This window comes from Erpetoichthys calabaricus, chromosome 7 (assembly GCF_900747795.2).
Source record: "Erpetoichthys calabaricus chromosome 7, fErpCal1.3, whole genome shotgun sequence".
NCBI classification, from domain to species: domain Eukaryota; kingdom Metazoa; phylum Chordata; class Cladistia; order Polypteriformes; family Polypteridae; genus Erpetoichthys; species Erpetoichthys calabaricus.
The window spans coordinates 58,960,550-58,979,029 of record NC_041400.2 but is presented as its reverse complement, the minus strand read 5'-3'; the positions used below and the strand labels follow the sequence as shown (position 1 = coordinate 58,979,029).

General features: G+C 36.5%; 1 protein-coding gene across 1 annotated transcript in view; it reads left to right on the top strand.

Moving 5' to 3' along the window:
* The window catches only part of rasa1a (RAS p21 protein activator (GTPase activating protein) 1a), a 178,158-nt gene that overhangs the window by 89,557 nt on the left and 70,121 nt on the right, over nucleotides 1-18,480 (top strand). Inside the window, exons 5-8 of the mRNA XM_028804718.2 lie at nucleotides 7,173-7,290; nucleotides 8,778-8,809; nucleotides 14,626-14,678; nucleotides 16,004-16,154. Coding sequence (XP_028660551.1) covers nucleotides 7,173-7,290; nucleotides 8,778-8,809; nucleotides 14,626-14,678; nucleotides 16,004-16,154 — 354 coding nt within the window. The remainder of the gene's footprint in view (nucleotides 1-7,172; nucleotides 7,291-8,777; nucleotides 8,810-14,625; nucleotides 14,679-16,003; nucleotides 16,155-18,480) is intronic.

Below are 18,480 nucleotides of genomic sequence, written 5' to 3'. Positions count from 1 at the left end.
TCTGGAAGTGCCTGGATTCCAGCAGAATAAAAGGTTTTATCTTGTCCTTGCAACCACTCATGCACCGCTTTCTTCATGTCATCATCTGTCTTGAATCGACGATCACCTAGGTGTTTTTTTTTTTTTTTTTTTTAAGAGGTCCATAAAGGCGGAAATCACATGGTGCCAAATCTGGCGATACCTCAAACTTCAGTTTCTCCACACAACCCTTGGTGTTCTCAGCAGTGTGTGAGCGGGCATTGTCTTGCAGCAAAAGGACTCCTTGAGTTGTGTTCCTGGTAGCGCTGCTGCCTTGCAGGGAGTCATGTCCCTGGTGTTCCCTGCTTGGAGTTTGCATTTTTTCCTGGGTGGGTTTCCGTAGTGTGTTCCGGTTTCGGTGATGCTAAAATGACGCTAGTGTACTTGTGTGCTTGTATTAATCTTGCGATGAGCTGATGCCCCATTCAGGGATTGTTTCTGTCTTGTGCCTGATGCATGCTGGAATGGACGCATCCCTGCATTGATGAAAGTATCCATTAAACATCCATCCTTTTCAGAGATATTGTGGCAAGTTGTCCTCAGAATTTAATGGATGTTTTAGGCAATTCACAGCACAAGAAAGCTGAACGTTTTCTCACCATGATGATATCTCAGACTGCCAGCTGATGGAATCTTCCAGATTTATGTAAAGTATGCGTGCAAGTATAAACAGTACAATGCTTGCATAGCAGTAGCGGCTGCTGGAGCATGCATTGCATTGCATGAAGTATAAGTTTGGCCTTAACACTAGAATTACCAGAGTCTACAAAAAAACTTGTAGATCCGGCCCACCTTAAAACCATTTGCACCTCTCCGCCAGCGGCCTTTGTCCTCTAAATGTGCCGATAAAAACAAGCTGCAAGCAGCCGGCTATTCCGTCCCCCCACCGACTTAGAACGTGCACGAGCATCTCCCACCTCATGCCTTGATTGATTATGTGGGAGTGAAGTGGAGTTTTAGAGTGGAAATAATAGATCGTTATTTGGAACACACGCATTTCATGTGTGTTCCATTTCTACAGTAATCTGTGTAAACACATTGTTAAAACAGAAACTTTGTCATATTTTAGTAATAAATGTTACAAAATGTAGGCATAAACCATAGAATGTGTGAAGCAGCATGAAGTCCAAACATCAAATAAACACTTTCACAAAAGGTTCAAGAACAATACAACAGCTTCCGTGGCGTAGCGGTGAGATTTGCTGTCTCAGAGCGCACCAGGCTTACTGTCCATCAGAGACCTGAGTTCAATTCCCCGTTGAGGAGAAAGTGTTTTTTTTTTTTTTTTTTTTTCTTTTCTTTTTAACCTCAAACGGACATAAAATTTGTAAATTGGTATGTACTGTCAGTTAATGAGATCATTATATTTTCATGTGGGATGCTCCTTTTAAAATTTGTTTTTAACAATTGAGACTGCAATTAACATGAACAAGTGTCCTTATAACTGTTATTTTTAAGATCCATAACAGACAGACAGACAGACCACTGCGTAATAGAGAGACAGACAGGCAGAAAAGTCACTAGATATATAAATAAACAGGGAAGGCACATGTACTGTAACAAAAAAAAAGATCAATGTGTGTTAATCCTGCTGCACTGAATAAGCTCACGTGCTCTAACATTCCCCCAATCTTGGGGCACTGTAGTATGTATCGTGATTGTGATTTAGAGAGAATAAAAGTTTAAAAAAAAAAAAAAAGGGTAACTTTTACAAGTCCTATAAATGCACACCGTGTGTTACAGACGCAAGCCAAATGAATGTGTGTACTGTATAATATTAACAAAAGGAGCAGCTCACTACTGAAAACGGCAAATATAGGAGTGAGTAGGGATCGAACTGGGGACTCTTGATTACAAGTCATCAAATCTTACCACTATGCCAATGAAGCTGTTGTCTATTCCTTGAATCTTTTGTGAAAGTGTTTACTTGATCTTTGCACTTCAGGCTTCATACATTATATAGTTTATGCCTACATTTTGTCATTTACTACTAAAATATGAAAAACATTTCTGTTTTAAAAATGTGTTTACACAGATTACTGTAGAAACGGAACACACATGAAATGCGTGTGTTCCAAATAGCGATCTATTATTTCCACTTTAAAACTCCAGCACATCAGTCACTCCCAGATAATCAAACAAGGCATGAGCTGGGAAAACTTAGTGAACGTTCTGCAGCGGTGGGGGATGGAATAGCCGGCTTCTTGTTGCTCGTGTTAATCGGCACATTTAGAAGACAAAAGAGAGGTGAGAACGGTTTTAAGGTGGGCCGGATCAACAAGTTTTTTCATAGACTCTGTTGATTCTAGTGTTAAACTGTCAAACATGCAGCTCGAAAACTTCTCTTCATTATTCAACTATTCTTAAGATGTCCTTGAAGCTGTTGTCCTGTGAGCTGCCTATGATGCAAGGTGTTTGGTCTGTGAAAATTGTCTTCTGATTCTCTTGAGGCTTTGAATCTGCCAGACCTGTTCCTGCCACAGTTTCCTCCAGTTTCACAGTTACTTTTGATGGTGCAGGAGACTGTACTTGCTGACACCTTTCCTTTCTTTGCAGTTTCTTTAAAGACATGTATTTTATAATAGTCAGTCTGTCTTCCTTTGCTAGCTAGCTTTTTCTTGACATTATGATAGCAGTATACTACTCTTTGTAGTGTACAGTATTGTTGAAATAATGCTTCCAAGAAGGTAGCAACAGATTTTTTTCCAATTGTGCCTTTACACAGACAGAGAGTTTAAGTATTCAGAAATAGTTTAGGCACCTGTAGGAATTGTTTGCATGAACGTTCAAGGCTAAATTAGCTTGCAATTGCATTATTTTTCAGGTTTTGATAACCTAAACTTTTTTCCCCACCACTTCTGGTAGTCAACTGCTTACCTGTGTATCATTTCAAGCTATTCGCTAAACCTAAACTGCTTAAATTTCAATCTAAACTTAAAAAAAAAAATGGGAGCGTTCTGAAACTTTTGAACAGCAGTGTGTATGTGTGTTTCTGCGTATTTATGCTGTATATTTAATGTGTGTTTATATATATATATATATATATATATATATATAGACACTGTGATATACTGTAGTATTCTTATTCTTCAGGGATATTTGCAGGGAGAGTTCAGTTATACTTAAGGTATCTTAAATGGAGCACACTGTGTATATGTTTCAGTTTTCAGTAACTCCCTGTGAAAAGCTTTGGAAAGTGCTTGTCTATCTAAAAGCAGAAAAACATTCTATTGAAATGGCTCCTGAGTCACATGCACAGCAGAGGCTTCTATCTGATGCTGCCTGTTTTAGTTGCAATAGTAACATCAGTATGGGCTGATCATAACCAAAGACTGGGTAAGGAGACAACCGAGGATGCTACATACAGGAAGCGGTGCAAGACCAGATGGAGTCAGTCTTTGAGTTCTCAAGGCCTGTGCTGACCAACTTTGTAGTGTCCTCTGTCACCTGTTCAGTCTATCCCTGCTGTTGTTGAAAACATCCTGTATCATTCCTGTTCCAAAGAAGGCAGACACCTCTTCACCTAATGACTACAGACTAATGGCACTTGCATCTTGCCACATCATGAAGATACGATTCTAGACCATGTGAGTCGTCCTTTGGTATTCCAACCTAGACGACCTGAAGTTTGCCTACCAGGCAAAAATTGGAGTAGAAGATGCAACTGTCTATTTGCTCCACAAGGCTTATTCTCACCTGGACAAAGTTTCCAACACTGAGAGGATTATGTTTTTTGTCATGATTACTTGCCAGTTTTTATATTGTTACAACTGGATCACAAAGGATGCCATATTCCTTTCACTAAGTACCACCATTCAGAACGTCTGAATAATAACAGCTGTCATGCCAGAGTCCTGTTTCTGGACTACAGCTCAACGTTTAACACAGTTTAAGAGTTTGAGGCAACTTCTGCATTTGGAGTTTGGACTTCTTACCCAACACAGCCAACATGTATGACTTAGTAGCATCACATCCTCAACAAAGGGTGATATGCTTTGCCCCTTTCTGTACTTGTTTGCCTGTGACTGTGTGCTTCAAATCTAGCATTAAATATGCTGAAAACTTCACCATCCATCCCCAGCCAACACCGGGCACAAGGCAGGAACCAATCCCGGGCAGGGTGCCAACCCACCGCAGGACACACACAAACACACCCACACACCAAGCATCATAAGTCTAATCACCAGCAATGATGAGAGAGTTTTCAGAGAAGTGGTTTACCTGTGGACTTTATGGTGCAGAGACAAAATTCTCATCCTCAACTGCACCAAGACCAAGGAACTGGTCATGAACTTCACAAAGCAGTAGGCAGACCACACACTCATCTAGTTCAGAGGAATGTTGTGGAAAGGGTGAGAAGCTTTAAATATCTTAATATGACCAACACTGATGAGCTAAAGAGGGCACAACACATTTCTCATTATTGTGAAGAAGGCTCACTTATGCCTTTTCTTCCATAGACATCTGAGGAAAGCTCACATTGATCCATCAGTTCTCACTAACATCTGCAGGTGCAGAGTAGAGACCATGCTCACTGACTGCACAACATCCTGGTATGACAAGATTGCCAAGTCTTGCAATGTGTGGTGATGGTGGTGCAGAATATTAGTGGCATCCAGCTAACCTGCACAGTCCCTTCACTCGCTCCTCTCCTATTCTACAGGACCATTTGCACTTTCAACACTGGATTCAGGGACAGTTTCTGCTTATACATTGTAAGGTGATAATTACTACAATATATACAAAGTATAATATTATTTTGTTCTTTATTTCGCCTTATACAATTTCTTGTATTAGGAATTTGGTAGTTTTCGCATACCCCTTGGGGTCAGAGCGCAGGGTCAGCCATTGTACAGCGCCCCTGGAGCAATTACAGGTTAAGGGCCTTGCTCAAGGGCCCAGCAGAGCAGTGGCCTTTTTTGGCAGTGACGGGGATTCGAACCGGCAACCTTCGGGATACCAGCGTAGCTCCTTAGCCTCAGAGCCACCACTCCGCCCCTTATAGCATAATTACAATATATACAAAGATTATTTATGACAGGTTTATGACCATTTTAATCTTGAAATATTCAACGTTGATCAGTATATCTACAGTTCAGTACAAAAGAGTGTAACAGAGAAATACTGCATTTAGTTTTAAAAGTTCTGCATTTGGGTATTTGTTGAACTACTGATAATGATACATTTTATCTCTTTTGGCATTTCGAGCAGGTATTATTCAAATATTAATTTACATTTGTAACATCCACTTAGTTTTACTTGTACTGTTGTTCCCAAAAGTAAAAGGTAAGTGTAGCACTCCCTGTAGCTCCAGCAACCTATGTAACTAAAAACTTCAATGTCTCTTTAGCTCACTATTTTCAGGATCCCACAGTAAATTGAATAGCGTAAATTGCTTTATTTTCAAAAAAACATTCTACACATTCTCGCACAGCTCACTTACCCAGTATTAGAATCATATCAGAATTCATATATGGATGTCAGTTTGTCTTCATGAATTGAATTCCATGTTTTTTGGTAATTACTAAAAGGAGAGAATAAAACAATCTGCAGCTTATATGCTGTTATCAGAACTGAGTTTTAATGAAATACTTAGTGAAAATGAGGACTAGTATATATTGTTACAAAGCAGTTATACGAAAACAAATGTGGTTGTCTTAAAAGGTTTGAACTAAAAATAAGTAGAGCAAATTTGGAACTGCAGTTTCTAATAATGTATAACATTACACAAGTAGAGGGTGAACACTTTATCAGATGACTCCCTAGTACCAATCACTTGTGAGAAGTATCAACTACATTTTACAAGTATACCACTTCATAGTGAGTTTAGCAGTTTCAGAACAACTTCACTATAGTGCATAGAAGCAGTGATTCATGATTGATAAATGGCTAGCTGTGAAAAACCCAATATACTGTTCAAAATAAAGGAGCTTTGTCAACCCATCTTACTTCTCATTTCAGCATGCTTGTGATTTTGTCCGACTCAGCTTTGTAGTTGGCAGCTAACAGAATATGCATTTGAATTCCCCTATATCAGGGCACCTGGACAACAATATAAAACCAATGTTGAGAAGTGGTTCATGATCCCGGCTGTTGGTTACTGCCAATAGTTGTTACACAGTCTGATTTTGTATAATAGCAAAAGTTGCTTGATCTGTACTACCTCCAGGACTTGGAAATGTTTTGAAGTACCGCCATTTTCCCCCCAGTCTTAAGCTGTTAAGTACTGAACTCTTAGGCACATCTAAAAGTCATATTTCTCCCACCCCTCCACAAAAATTGCATTTGGGAATTGTAACAAGGATTTACAGATAGGATTTTTTTGAGATTATGCAACTTTTAATTTCTATTATGTACAACAAATGCTTTTTAAATTTAATTTTCTTGTGTATTAGGTTTTCATTGGATTGGACAGCATCATTTTCATGGGGTGTATAAATGGAATTAAACATGGATGTTCCAAAATGACAGAGTTCTATATTTCAAGCTCATTTTCATTGAATTATTGATCTGTTTTTCATGGCTATTGTATTATGGAAACAACTTTCGTTTTAAGTGTTTATCAATTAAATTGATGGTTTCAATTTTTCTTTTTGTGACATATTCATTGTAAGTTCATTTATAATGGAGTATCAAAATCCAGGGGCAGTGAAGCATACCAACGTGACCACACACAGTAGTGTGACTTTCTAAGCAGACACTGCAATATGACTTTTTGGCTTTGTGAACAAACATCATTATTTTATCTGTTTAGGGTACATTTTTGTAGAAGGCTTATGTTTCATTCACATTGGTATTTACAAACTGGGCAATGATATAGAGAATGAGTTTTACCTTTCCTACTCTGAAAATTACTTTATAATCACTGTAGCAGTCACCGAATCACTGCAAATCTAACCCAAAGTAACTAAAGATGGACATGTTTTTTGTTTTGTGAAAGATAGTTATCTGTGAAAAGTTTTAGAGCACCTCAATTTTTCTGTTTTTCCTTCAAATTTAATCGGTTCCAGTAATGTACTGTATATATTGTTTATTCAATGAATCATGGCAGAATATTTAATGCAATGAGAAAATGATGTATGAAGTGGCCCTCACTATTATTCCTCTCCTAATTTCTCAAGTACAAATTATTACTGCATGATTTTATCTTCCAGTTTCCTTAAAGGTGACATGTTTATTGTACATAATGAGGATGAGGATGGATGGATGTGGGTAACAAATGTCAGGACTGATGAGCAAGGACTAATTGTTGAGGATCTCGTGGAAGAAGTGGTAAGTTAGTGTTTATAACTGAAACAATTTCTAAATGTTTTCTTTTTTTTATATGTCAGACCCTTTTTTAAGTCCTTAACTAAAAGTACTGTAATTGGGAATTCGTTATTTCCCCAAACCTACTAAATGTAATGTAAATTGATTACTGGTATATTTCGGTACTAAGTTGAATGTTTTGTATCCTTTGTTTTTTCTTGTACAAGTAATACTCTTTTTATATTACCTGTTCTGTTCCACGTTCAGATTAAACTGGTTGCTGTTTGCACTGATAAATTTCTTTTTCAAATTAAACAGAACGCTTTTTACACTGATAGATGTTTTATTGAGTGTAATCTGAATTCATAAATTGTGGTGTCCCTTTTTAGAGCTGCTTGGGGACAGGGATTTTTCTGTTTTTTTTCCTGTTTATTTCCTTTTAATTTAATTTAATGTAAAACATAATCACAATAAAAGTCTCCGCACAATTTGAGTTAATACACAAAATTTTTAAACAGTGTTTTATTTATAAATTGAGTATCTTTGCCTTATTTACTGTAGTAGTAGGGTATTGTACCCTGTTAGCCATAACTGATGCAATGAGAAGTGAAACAAAATGACACCTTTTATTGGCTAACTGAACAGGTTACAATATCCAGATTTTCGAGGCATCTCCAGCTCCTTCTTTTCTGTCAGCTTCACTTCTCATTTCCTTACTGATAATGTCTTCTTGAACTGAATATCAAAGACACTAAAAAGAAAGATTTATTTTAATTTATAGACAATCTACAAGTGATTTTTTGAAGAACTGGAGATACAGTTAACAATCAGTTACCTTTCAAAAGTGAAATTATCTGAACCACAAAAATACGGTCTCATATCTATGGGTCTGTAAACCCCCGAGTGTTGTTCATATTTACCCTAGTGGAAACATTTGGAAGTTGTTGATCTTGCAACAAAAATGTACTATGAGCAACATTCTGATTCCACTTACAGTGGTTGTGGACTTTGCATAAGTGCAAATCTCAACTGATATTATACTGTTCAATTTATGTATTATTTTAAGTAGTTTTCTGACATCCATTAGTTTTATCACCATATTATAGCACACCCCTAGTCTTTTAAATTTTCTCTTTTCCAGGCTGTTTTAACATGCCTGCTTCTTAACATCTGGAATGTGACACCACTATTGACAAATATACATTTTTCCACAGAACACTTTTACCTTTTAATAAGTAATTTTTTATTAAATTGTTCGCTTTTAGAACCGTTATGATTAATAACGTAGCTGGCATTTTTCTACCATAGAAAACTCTGATCTTTTCCAGCTCTAGAAGGACACTATAAGACGATTAAACACATCAAGTGGTTGGAAATCAGAGTCTCTGACAGTGAACCTAAAACATCTCACTTTAAAGTGTCACTTGAAAATTTACAAACTAACAAAGCCACCATTTTTTGTTGAAAAGCTTACAATACTGGTAAACATTTTCTATTTATTTAATTTGTAGGGAAGAGAAGAGGATCCTCATGAAGGCAAGGTGTAAGTAATTGATTTAAAGAAAATAAAAAATTGAGCAACACTACTAAAAATACATTATTTTAATTTGCACGTCCATTGAAAAGTGTTGACTATAAGCTATTTGTGGAACACCATTAGAAAAATATACCTTTCATGTTAAAATATTCATTAAAAAAGTAAACAAATGATAAATATATTTGAAATATTTTTTATGCTTTGCTATGTGCTTTTGTCATGTACCATAGTTGCACACTGTGTTCACTTGGATTAAAAATGGAAACTCATTGCAAAACATGTAGATTTAACAAATAAAACAAAATGGGTCAGAAAGATGTTATTTATATTCCTAGATTTTTTCCCCCCAAATTAATAAATATTGAAACTAGAAGAAGTGCTTGTTGTTAATTTTGTTTTGTAATCTCTTAATTAAATTATGTGGATTTGAAGCTATTTTTAAAAATATCATCTGCTTAACAATTTTATTATTTATGCTCCAAATAGCAAGCAAAAAATTGATTCTTTAAAGGGTGAATGTGATGCAGACATCTCTTCACTACTAGCGCTAATAGTAGTAGAACTCAAATCTAGAGTAGAAAGTATTGTTTTATTCTAAAGAATTGCTACAGTGTAACACATACAGTAAAATATATGTGAATGGTCATTACAGAATCAGACAAACCATAATTACATGTGTTAGGATTAACAGTTAGTGTATTTACATGCATATACTATAAAAACCAGAATAAGGTGAGTAATATGGTTAAGGTGGAAAACTAGTTCTTAAAATCCCACGTTTACATGCTCAAGTTCACCTTTAGATTTCTCCCTTGGGGAAAATGCTCAAATATCATTAAACTGGTCTAAAAAAGAATTAAACAGCCTCCTCAGCCTTCTTGAATTTAAAACATACATGGAGCCTATGCTTCTGAACAGTGTGGTCAATGTTACATTTAAAAATAACTTAGTTACTTATATTACTCACTACTTACAAAATAAGTAGCTAAATTTGTTATATACCTACTTATTATAAAATGTAGTGCATTACTTTTGCCTTAATTTTTCTTTTTTTTAACTTACAGTACTGTGATGCCATCTACACTTAGTGGCCACTTTATTAGATACTAGTCATTTAGCCCGTTACAATAACGGGCGCTAGAACAGTAGTGCATAAACATTAGTAGGAACAATCTATATTAAATGGCAAGGGACTTTGACCTCATTCTTGCTGTTGGTCGTATTTTTCTTTCTTTCAGCCTTTCTTTTGTTGATGTTTACTTGCTGAGCTGACCATTCTTCGTGGGCTGCCGCCGTGTATTGTGTGTCTTTAATTTTCTGTGACAGTAATACTGTCTTGTACGGCTCTATTCAATAAGGGCGCGCACAAAAAGGCGAGCTTCAAAAGGGCGACCTCAATTGAGCGCGGCGAATAAAGGCGTTCATAGATAATTTAGTTCAAATGGCTCTGGAATATGTGAAGAGCAACAAAGGTGCAGATCTTTATTTACGCATGCCTTTATTCGCTGCGCCCAATTGAGGTCGCCGTTTTGAGGCTCGCCTATTTGTGCGCGCCCTAATTGAAGAATGCCTGTGCGCGCCCTTATTGAAGGATACCGTCTTGTATGTCCGCTGGCTTGTACGTCCGTAATATATCTTTAATTTTCTCTGGCGGTAATACAGGCGTGCGCGACAGTAATATGCCTTTAATCTCCTCTGACAGTAATACTGGCTTGTATGTGGCTGTAATATGCGTCACTGTATTGTGTACCTTTAATTTCCTCTCGCAGTAATACTGGTTTGTATTTCCGTAAAATGCCTCTAACTTTCTCTGACAGTAATATCGCGCATCGCACCGTACCCCGCGCATGCACACTTCACCAGAAGACACCCACACACGGACACCTGGACGCACATAGGGATTTTATATATATAGATACCTGATTGTAAACACATTGAACCTGCTTCTCCAAGCAGTCAATCATTTGGATGCAGTTCACTCTATATAGCATGCAAACTTGATCAGGAGATTTAGTTGATTTTTGACCAAAGACCTGAATAACCAAGAAGCATGATCTAAGCAAGTTTGATTAAGGTGTGATTGTTGTTATAAGACATTATGATTCCAACGTCTTCGGAACGGCTCAAGAATTTTCATGCGCAGCAGTCTGTAGAATTTACAGAGAATGATGCAATAAAAATATCTGGAGAGTGGCAGTTGAGGTGGCCAAAACGCCTTATTAATAGAAGTGATCATAGTAGACTAGGAGACTATATCAAACTAAAAGAGGGGAACTGATTTTCAAGTAACATCTTTTTGCAACATTGGACTTGCACAAGGACTTCTCTAAATACACTATTAAGATCTTTAAGCCAATGAGCCATAGCCAGCAGGACCACTCTGAATTCTACTCCTCTCAGGTAAGAGCAAGGATATGAGGTTAAAGTGGACCTCACCAGATGAAGATTGGAAAATGGTGAATCTCGATTTCTACCTCAAAATGAATATGGAGTCTGAATATGGTATAAAAATTCCAGTGATACAGGCTTGTGGTGGTAGTGTAATGATGTAGACACGCACCTTATACCCTGGCGGGCATTTTTCAGCAATTTCCACCTGAGATGAGAACACTATAATAAAGCCTTATTATGCAATAAATAAAGGAAGGGCACTCATTTTTCCCCTAGAACTTAACATTTAACTTCTCAAATTTGATAGAAATTGTGCTTGTGTCAAGTTTAAACATTCCTTTACTCAAAAAATGTTGCCAAAATAGTTAAAAAAAAAAAAAAAAACATAGGCGAACACTGTGGCTTTTCCAAGTCTTTGTTATAAAATGCGCTATATTTCAAGGTCAAGCAATGTTAGATGAGTTTTTTCACCCTTGAGGTGATCCCAGTCATGTTAGCTGTTCCTGTGAAAAGTGTTGTGTTGATAACACAAACAAATACATTGTTACAGCTTTTGGCACCATGGGCACCCATCCCACCACAGGAACCTTTCCCAGTAGGGATGCCCAAAATATAAATAAAATTAATATAAAATATTTAATTTCTCATATATATATATATACACACACACACCAAATAAAAATGGATTTTCATTTATTTTGTTCTCCTTTACCACATTTATTTTTTTCAAACGTGGGCATATTATACATCATTAGAAATGTCTCAGTCACAGCTATAAAATGGTATAGCTTGCAATGGCACGATCCACTGAGCCAGAGTCACCTGAATGGAATTGTTAGCTGCTTGATGCCAGTTTTGACATGCCTCCTGCTCTTAGATGGCGAGTATCTTGCTACGCTTTGTCGCATGGTGACATGCTTGGGCTTGCTTCATTCAGCAGAAAATGCTATAAATTTTTGATACATAATATGTCTATATTTGCTGTTGCTTTGTGAAGTTTATGCAACAACACACGAAAATTTTTCTTTCCAATGGGCATCAGAGGTTGATTTGCATGTCAGTGCGGCAGATTTTGTTCAAACATGGCCGTATTGGGTGTCATTGCAAATGTTATTGTCTCATCTATCCAATGGTGTGAAGTTTGAGAGAGAATGTTCCACTCAGAAAAAGCCACCTTTGCCAGAAATACTACATGGTAAGTGCCAGCAACCTCAGCCATGTTGTTGCATTGTTGGATTACTCAGTGCTGCTTCCATGTTGAGACCTCCTTGTATTGATCGGAGCATGCTGTAAGTACCAAAATGTGATTTGTTTATTTTTGCTGCAGTTTTGTGGAGTTTTATACTAGAACACGCGAAAATGTGGTAAACTGTGTGACGGTTCCGGTTTTTGTCCCGTGGCAGGCCGAATCCCGTGTTTGGTCGAATCGACTGTGGAAGGCATTATTTGGAATTTACTGGTTGAGACCTTTTTGATTGATGTATAACACTTGAGACCTTTTGATTGATGTATAACACTTGGGTATTCCATGTTAAGAATAATTACTAGGTTGGCTTTAATTCTTTCGATATTTTTGTATGACACAGCACACGTGTGATTTAATATCAGATTAAAAGTCAACTTTACATACTGTAACAATGTGATCACTATGAGTGTATAGTAGACACTTGTGGCTTTCAAACAAGTTATTGTTTGTGTCTGTGCATGGCGTAGTTTGTCTGTATGATGGGTCGAAAGCTGTTTTTAAAGGTTTTTTTTTTTTTTTTTTTTTTTTTAAACACCAGTCGGCATAGTACCAAGCCCTCTCCGGGTTTAATACCAGTTTAATATCACATGAATGCCACATCATATTTAATCATTGTTAAAGACCAGAGATTATCTCAAGCTGGTGGCATGATGGTTATAGTGACTTCAGTTTATTCCAGTGGCCTGCTCAGTCTCCATATCTCAGCTCAGTGGAGCTAATAGAGGATGAGGTGGAACAGGAAGTTTACAACATTATTGTGTTGCTGAAAAATCTGCAGGAACTATATGAAATTAGCATAGACCAAGAGCCCTAAGAAATGTTTCTTTCCTTTTTAAATCTGGGTGTTGAAGAATTTAGTCTGTTTTGAAGTGAAAAGGAGTCAGACCTAGAATTAGATGGGTGTAACTAACAAAGTAGCCATTGACTGTATGCAGTAATATATACCATATTTGATATAAACATTTTTTTTTGTTCTTTTTTTCGCCTTGTACAATTACTTGTATTAGGAATTTGTTAGTTTTTGCATACCCCTTGGGGTCAGAGCGCAGGGTCAGCCATTATACAGCGCCCCTGGAGCAATTACAGGTTAAGGGTCTTGCTCAAGGGCCCAGCAGAGTAGGATCTCTTTTGGCAGTGATGGGGATTCGAACTGGCAACCTTCTGGATACCAGCACAGATCCTTAGCCTCAGAGCCACCACTCCGCCACAATTATAAATTATTATATATTATAAATATTAGCACAATTTAAGTATATGATATACTTTTATTTTCTATAATTCAATTTTAATGTAATTGTATTTAATAGATTCGTTGTTCTAAGCAGTCTAACTAAGCATTCTAAAGTGTTTTCTGCAGAATACTTTACTTATAATTATATAAAAAAAAAATTCTTTATTACATGGAACACAAAAGTAACTGGAAATCAAATATCACAGCAACAGAAATTATTACTCTTTTAATGAAAGTTTTTGCCAGAATAGCTTTATCCTCCTAAAAGTATTTCGTGATTTTATTTTCTTGCTCTTCCTCTGAAGAATTTAAATTAACTTGTGTAACTAAAACAAACGCACATGTAACAATGTGCAATTTGCATAATTCTTCCTTTTTGTTATGTCACACATACACTAATACATTAAAGCAACATATTTGATTTCCTTAACAAATCATTTATATTTGATATGGAGATGTTCATACAAACATCATTTTCATCATTTTCCAACAGCTAACATCCAACCAATTTAATACACACTTTTGTGATATTAATCAAATTACTGAAAAACAATGATAAGATCAATCTGTTGTGGCAAATAGTTACTCTGTATTGCGTGTCCCCAAATGCATGTAAATTATTTTTGCTTAGTTGGATATTTATTAGCAGCTGTTGACTATTAAGTTGGCTTTATTTAGTTAACAACTTTTGCAATGTACTATGTGTTTTTTTTTTGTTTTTTATTTAAATAACTATTTACATTAGTACACACTAATTACTTGTTTGTTATCATCATAGACTGGCTTGGATACCAATGACATTTTCTTTAAACTCTTTTCAAGGGGTGACTAATTATATTTCTGTCTGAGAATTAACTTTCGTAATTCTATTTACTGTTGCTTGTTTTTTTATAATCTAAAACATGGATGTCAATTTGCCATTATACCTTTTACAACTATTCAATTTCTTTTTAGCTGGTACCATGGAAAGATCAACAAGCAAGAAGCATACAATTTGTTAATGACTGGTATGTATGCAATATCAATGTGTGTAATGCATTTGTTGTAAACCTGGAAATTTTGCTCAGATATCTTTTAACAGCTAGTTTTGATTTTCCATGGGCATTTTTTAATTTGAATGATTTTTACCAATAGAGATGTATTTTTTTGCCAAATTTTATATATACAATTTCTTTGTGTGTGTTTTATGTGTTTGTGTATACTGTATATACATATAGACACCTGCATACAAGCAAAACATAGCTTGTAAAGCATGTTTTCTGAAAAGCGAGATAAAGAGAATGTTGAAAGAATTCCATATTTACTGCTCAACATTTCATTCTCAATATAACAATCTCTAAAGATGGTATATCACTACCTGACCTTCAGCTGTACAACTGGGTTGTGAATAGTGTTGGATCGATACTAAAATTTTGACTTTGGTATTGATATCAACTTTTAGACCTCAGGTGTGATACGCCTTCGTGCCATACTGTACACCATCCCCCTCTTGATAGCTGTGAATTTCCAACTGTGTTCAAGTGTGTCATTTTGGTTCGTGAAGTCTATGTAACTGATGTTTTTTTCTCCATCAGTAGTGAATGTTTTGGCGAATTGAGAGGAAAGGTGACATTTACTTCCGGTACTGAAATATCACAAAATGCTGGTACCGTACAAAAATTAAAACTTGTATTTTTTGGTACTTTTCCAGTGCTATTATGCTTCACAACCCTAGTTGTGAATATTCATATTTTGAGACAATGGAACAAAGAAGAAAATGCTGAATCTGCACCTGTGTGGTATCATCTGGAAAATAAAATTTTGGAATAGGTTCTCTCCCAATGTGCTCTACTCCGTGCTCCAGTCATTAATAAATGTTGCAAGTAATCAGATTGTACTTCATTCACTCAAAATATGGAACCATTATAGAAATTAATTTATAGAAAAGACATTGCTGTCTGCTGCTTGATTACAGGGTACCTTTGCATTCCAGTTGCACAGTATTTAAGTCTTGGAAGATGCTAAAGTACAGTGACTTTTCTTTAGTATGTTAAAAATCTACACTCGTAAAAAAATGTCATATATGTAGTTTATAGAGAATTATATTTATTTGTATAGTAAAAATAGTCAATTTTATTACAAATCCTACCCCTACTGATGATGATAGGTGAATTAATACTAGACCCATTGAAGTTAAATTGTTCTGTTTATTATTATGCACTTATTTAATTTTTGTTTAAATTCGTTATATTAACCTAGCAGTATAACAGCTCACTCATTTGACTATTTCCTAGCTGCTTCTTCTTCTTTTTTTTTTTTTAACACTGATATGTGCTTGATTGTCTTTTTTTAGTTGGCCAAGTCTCCAGTTTTCTTGTTAGACCTTCAGACAATACGCCTGGTGATTATTCACTCTTCTTTCGAACTAATGAAAATATCCAAAGGTTTAAAATATGCCCCACACCAACCAATCAGTTTATGATGGGAGGAAGATACTACAACAGGTAAATAGCGCTTTTACTTTTGGAGTAATATTATGCAATGTTCGTAACTATTTTTTGATGCCTATGGAATTTCTGTCCTGTTTGTGTAAGTTGTGTACGTTGATGATTAATAACTAAAACACTATACACGTGTTTTTTCAGGAAAACAGTAGATGCCAATATAACGTGCAAACAACAACACAAAATCCTGTAGAGAGTGTGAGAGATCAACACAATCCAATTGTTGGTGGTCGCATTATGGAGTGTAATGGCTGCTGGCAGAAATTATCTCCTATAGTGCTGTTTTTAGCAGTACACTTGTGAATGGCAAGAATTTTCTTAATTGTCCTTCCCTACTGCCTCTTTCTCTCTCAGTTCAGAGCTAGTCTTCCTTATTGAGGATGCTTGCATCTCTTGCAGTAATTCATTTCTTCAAACAGACTCTAGCATAGGATTGCATGTGCTCCAACAGAATGATAAACATCTGTAGTTGGCTGATTAAGCATCTGTAGTATAGACCTGCATATTCCAGAGGACATGAGCCTCCTCAGAAAAATAGCAGCAGAAGAAAGAAGGGTCCTGACCCTCCTGAAATCCACCACTTTCCTGTGTTCTTGCAAGTGCTGATCTGCAGCTGGTTCTATTTGCACCACTGAATGTTTACCATCAAAATTCTGAACTTAATATCTTGCCTTTCACTAATGCATCTTTTTATAGCTTTAACATACTGTATGAATTTCTGTTAATCACACTAGTCAGTATTGTACCTAATGTCTGAGGTATACATAAGGAACAGAACAGGAGCCAATACTACCCTTAGCAGGATCTCTCTGCTAGCAGGACTGTAACCATACAAACTTTGGTCTGCTAGACAGGCAGGTCATATTCCAGGATGCCATAGATGCATCTGTCTTCACCAACCATAGCTTCTCCCTTTCTCTCCAGCTACAAATAATGTATGGTGTTAAAATGCATTGGAAAAATAATAATAAAAAAAATCTTCACAGTATTTCCTGCTGTATCAAAGTAAGAGCAGGCTGTCTTCAGCAGGTGGATGTTATTACTAGTTTGATCCAGGTAGGCTAAATATTGTTACAGAATTAGTGCAGATCTGAGCAGATGTTCGGGGTGAGCCAGGACTATCCTGTCTGTGGTTTGCATAGTGTATAATGTCAGAGTCATGGATCAACAGACATTTAAGACATTTGATTGCCCTTTCTTGGAAATGGGACCAGGCATAATGTTTCCTATGCCACTAGGCCCTTTTCAGCTTAACGCAAGCTGCTCTGCATGTACCTTCTGCATCGCTGGGCTGATAACATCAGCCCCACAGTTCTGTGCAGGCAAAGTCTCCTTAATTTTCTCATCACCTGGCTTGCAGTAAAGGCCAGTCCAATGTGGCTAGATGGCAGGCACTGTGACAGAAGTGATAGCTATGTCGGCAGAGTGATTTGATGTCTGCAGTGCAGGAATGGCTGAGATATAATAGAATGTTCAGGGGTATGGGCAGATGAGATTCAGAGGAATATGTAGTAAGCACTTTATCAAAAAATGATTATATTTTTTTGCCTTGATATTGCCTGTTAACCATTAAAGATGAGAGAAAAATTCAAATCTGTTAGCAACATTCTCTGAGAAAGCAAACTTTAAGGGGTGCCTGTGGCTGACAATAGCAGGCAAAGTTCTGAAAACCTTTGCCAATTGGCTACCATTCCCCTCCTAGACATTTTGCAGTATCATAAGTAAAGGATGAAATCCACAACTGTAAAGACACACAATGAGAAACAAGTTCAAGGCTTCCAGCAACTTTAAACTCACTTTCCATAGGATATTAGCTTGGAACTATAGCAGTGGCACCAAGTGCTGCCATGGGATCCTGGGAAAAGAAAACTGAATAGGGAAGAATCATGATGATGTCCTGGACTTTTATTTTTTATAACAAATAATTAACAAAGGTACGATGGAACTACCTTATTTGTTGTTCTAGCTTGGGGGTATGCTAAACTGATTTTAAAAGCTGGTGTTGAAGGGGCATTACACAGATTTATGATTGTATAGCTGAAGCCTTGATGGCTATCTATAGTAGTTTTAGATTATCCTGGTCACATTTAGAATAACAACATTTTGAGTTTATGACATATTCTTCAAAAGTACGTAAAGAAGGTCTTTTAAGTAAACCTAGTCTATTTAAAGATTACTTTGTTAAAAGAATAATTTTGAATGAACCCAGAATTTAAAAAAAGCAAGGGCAGAGACTATAGACTGATAATTGGTTGTAGTTTCTAGTGCACGGTGCTTTGACCAAAGACGTTCAATACCTGTCATGGTAGCAACCATAGAACTCGTT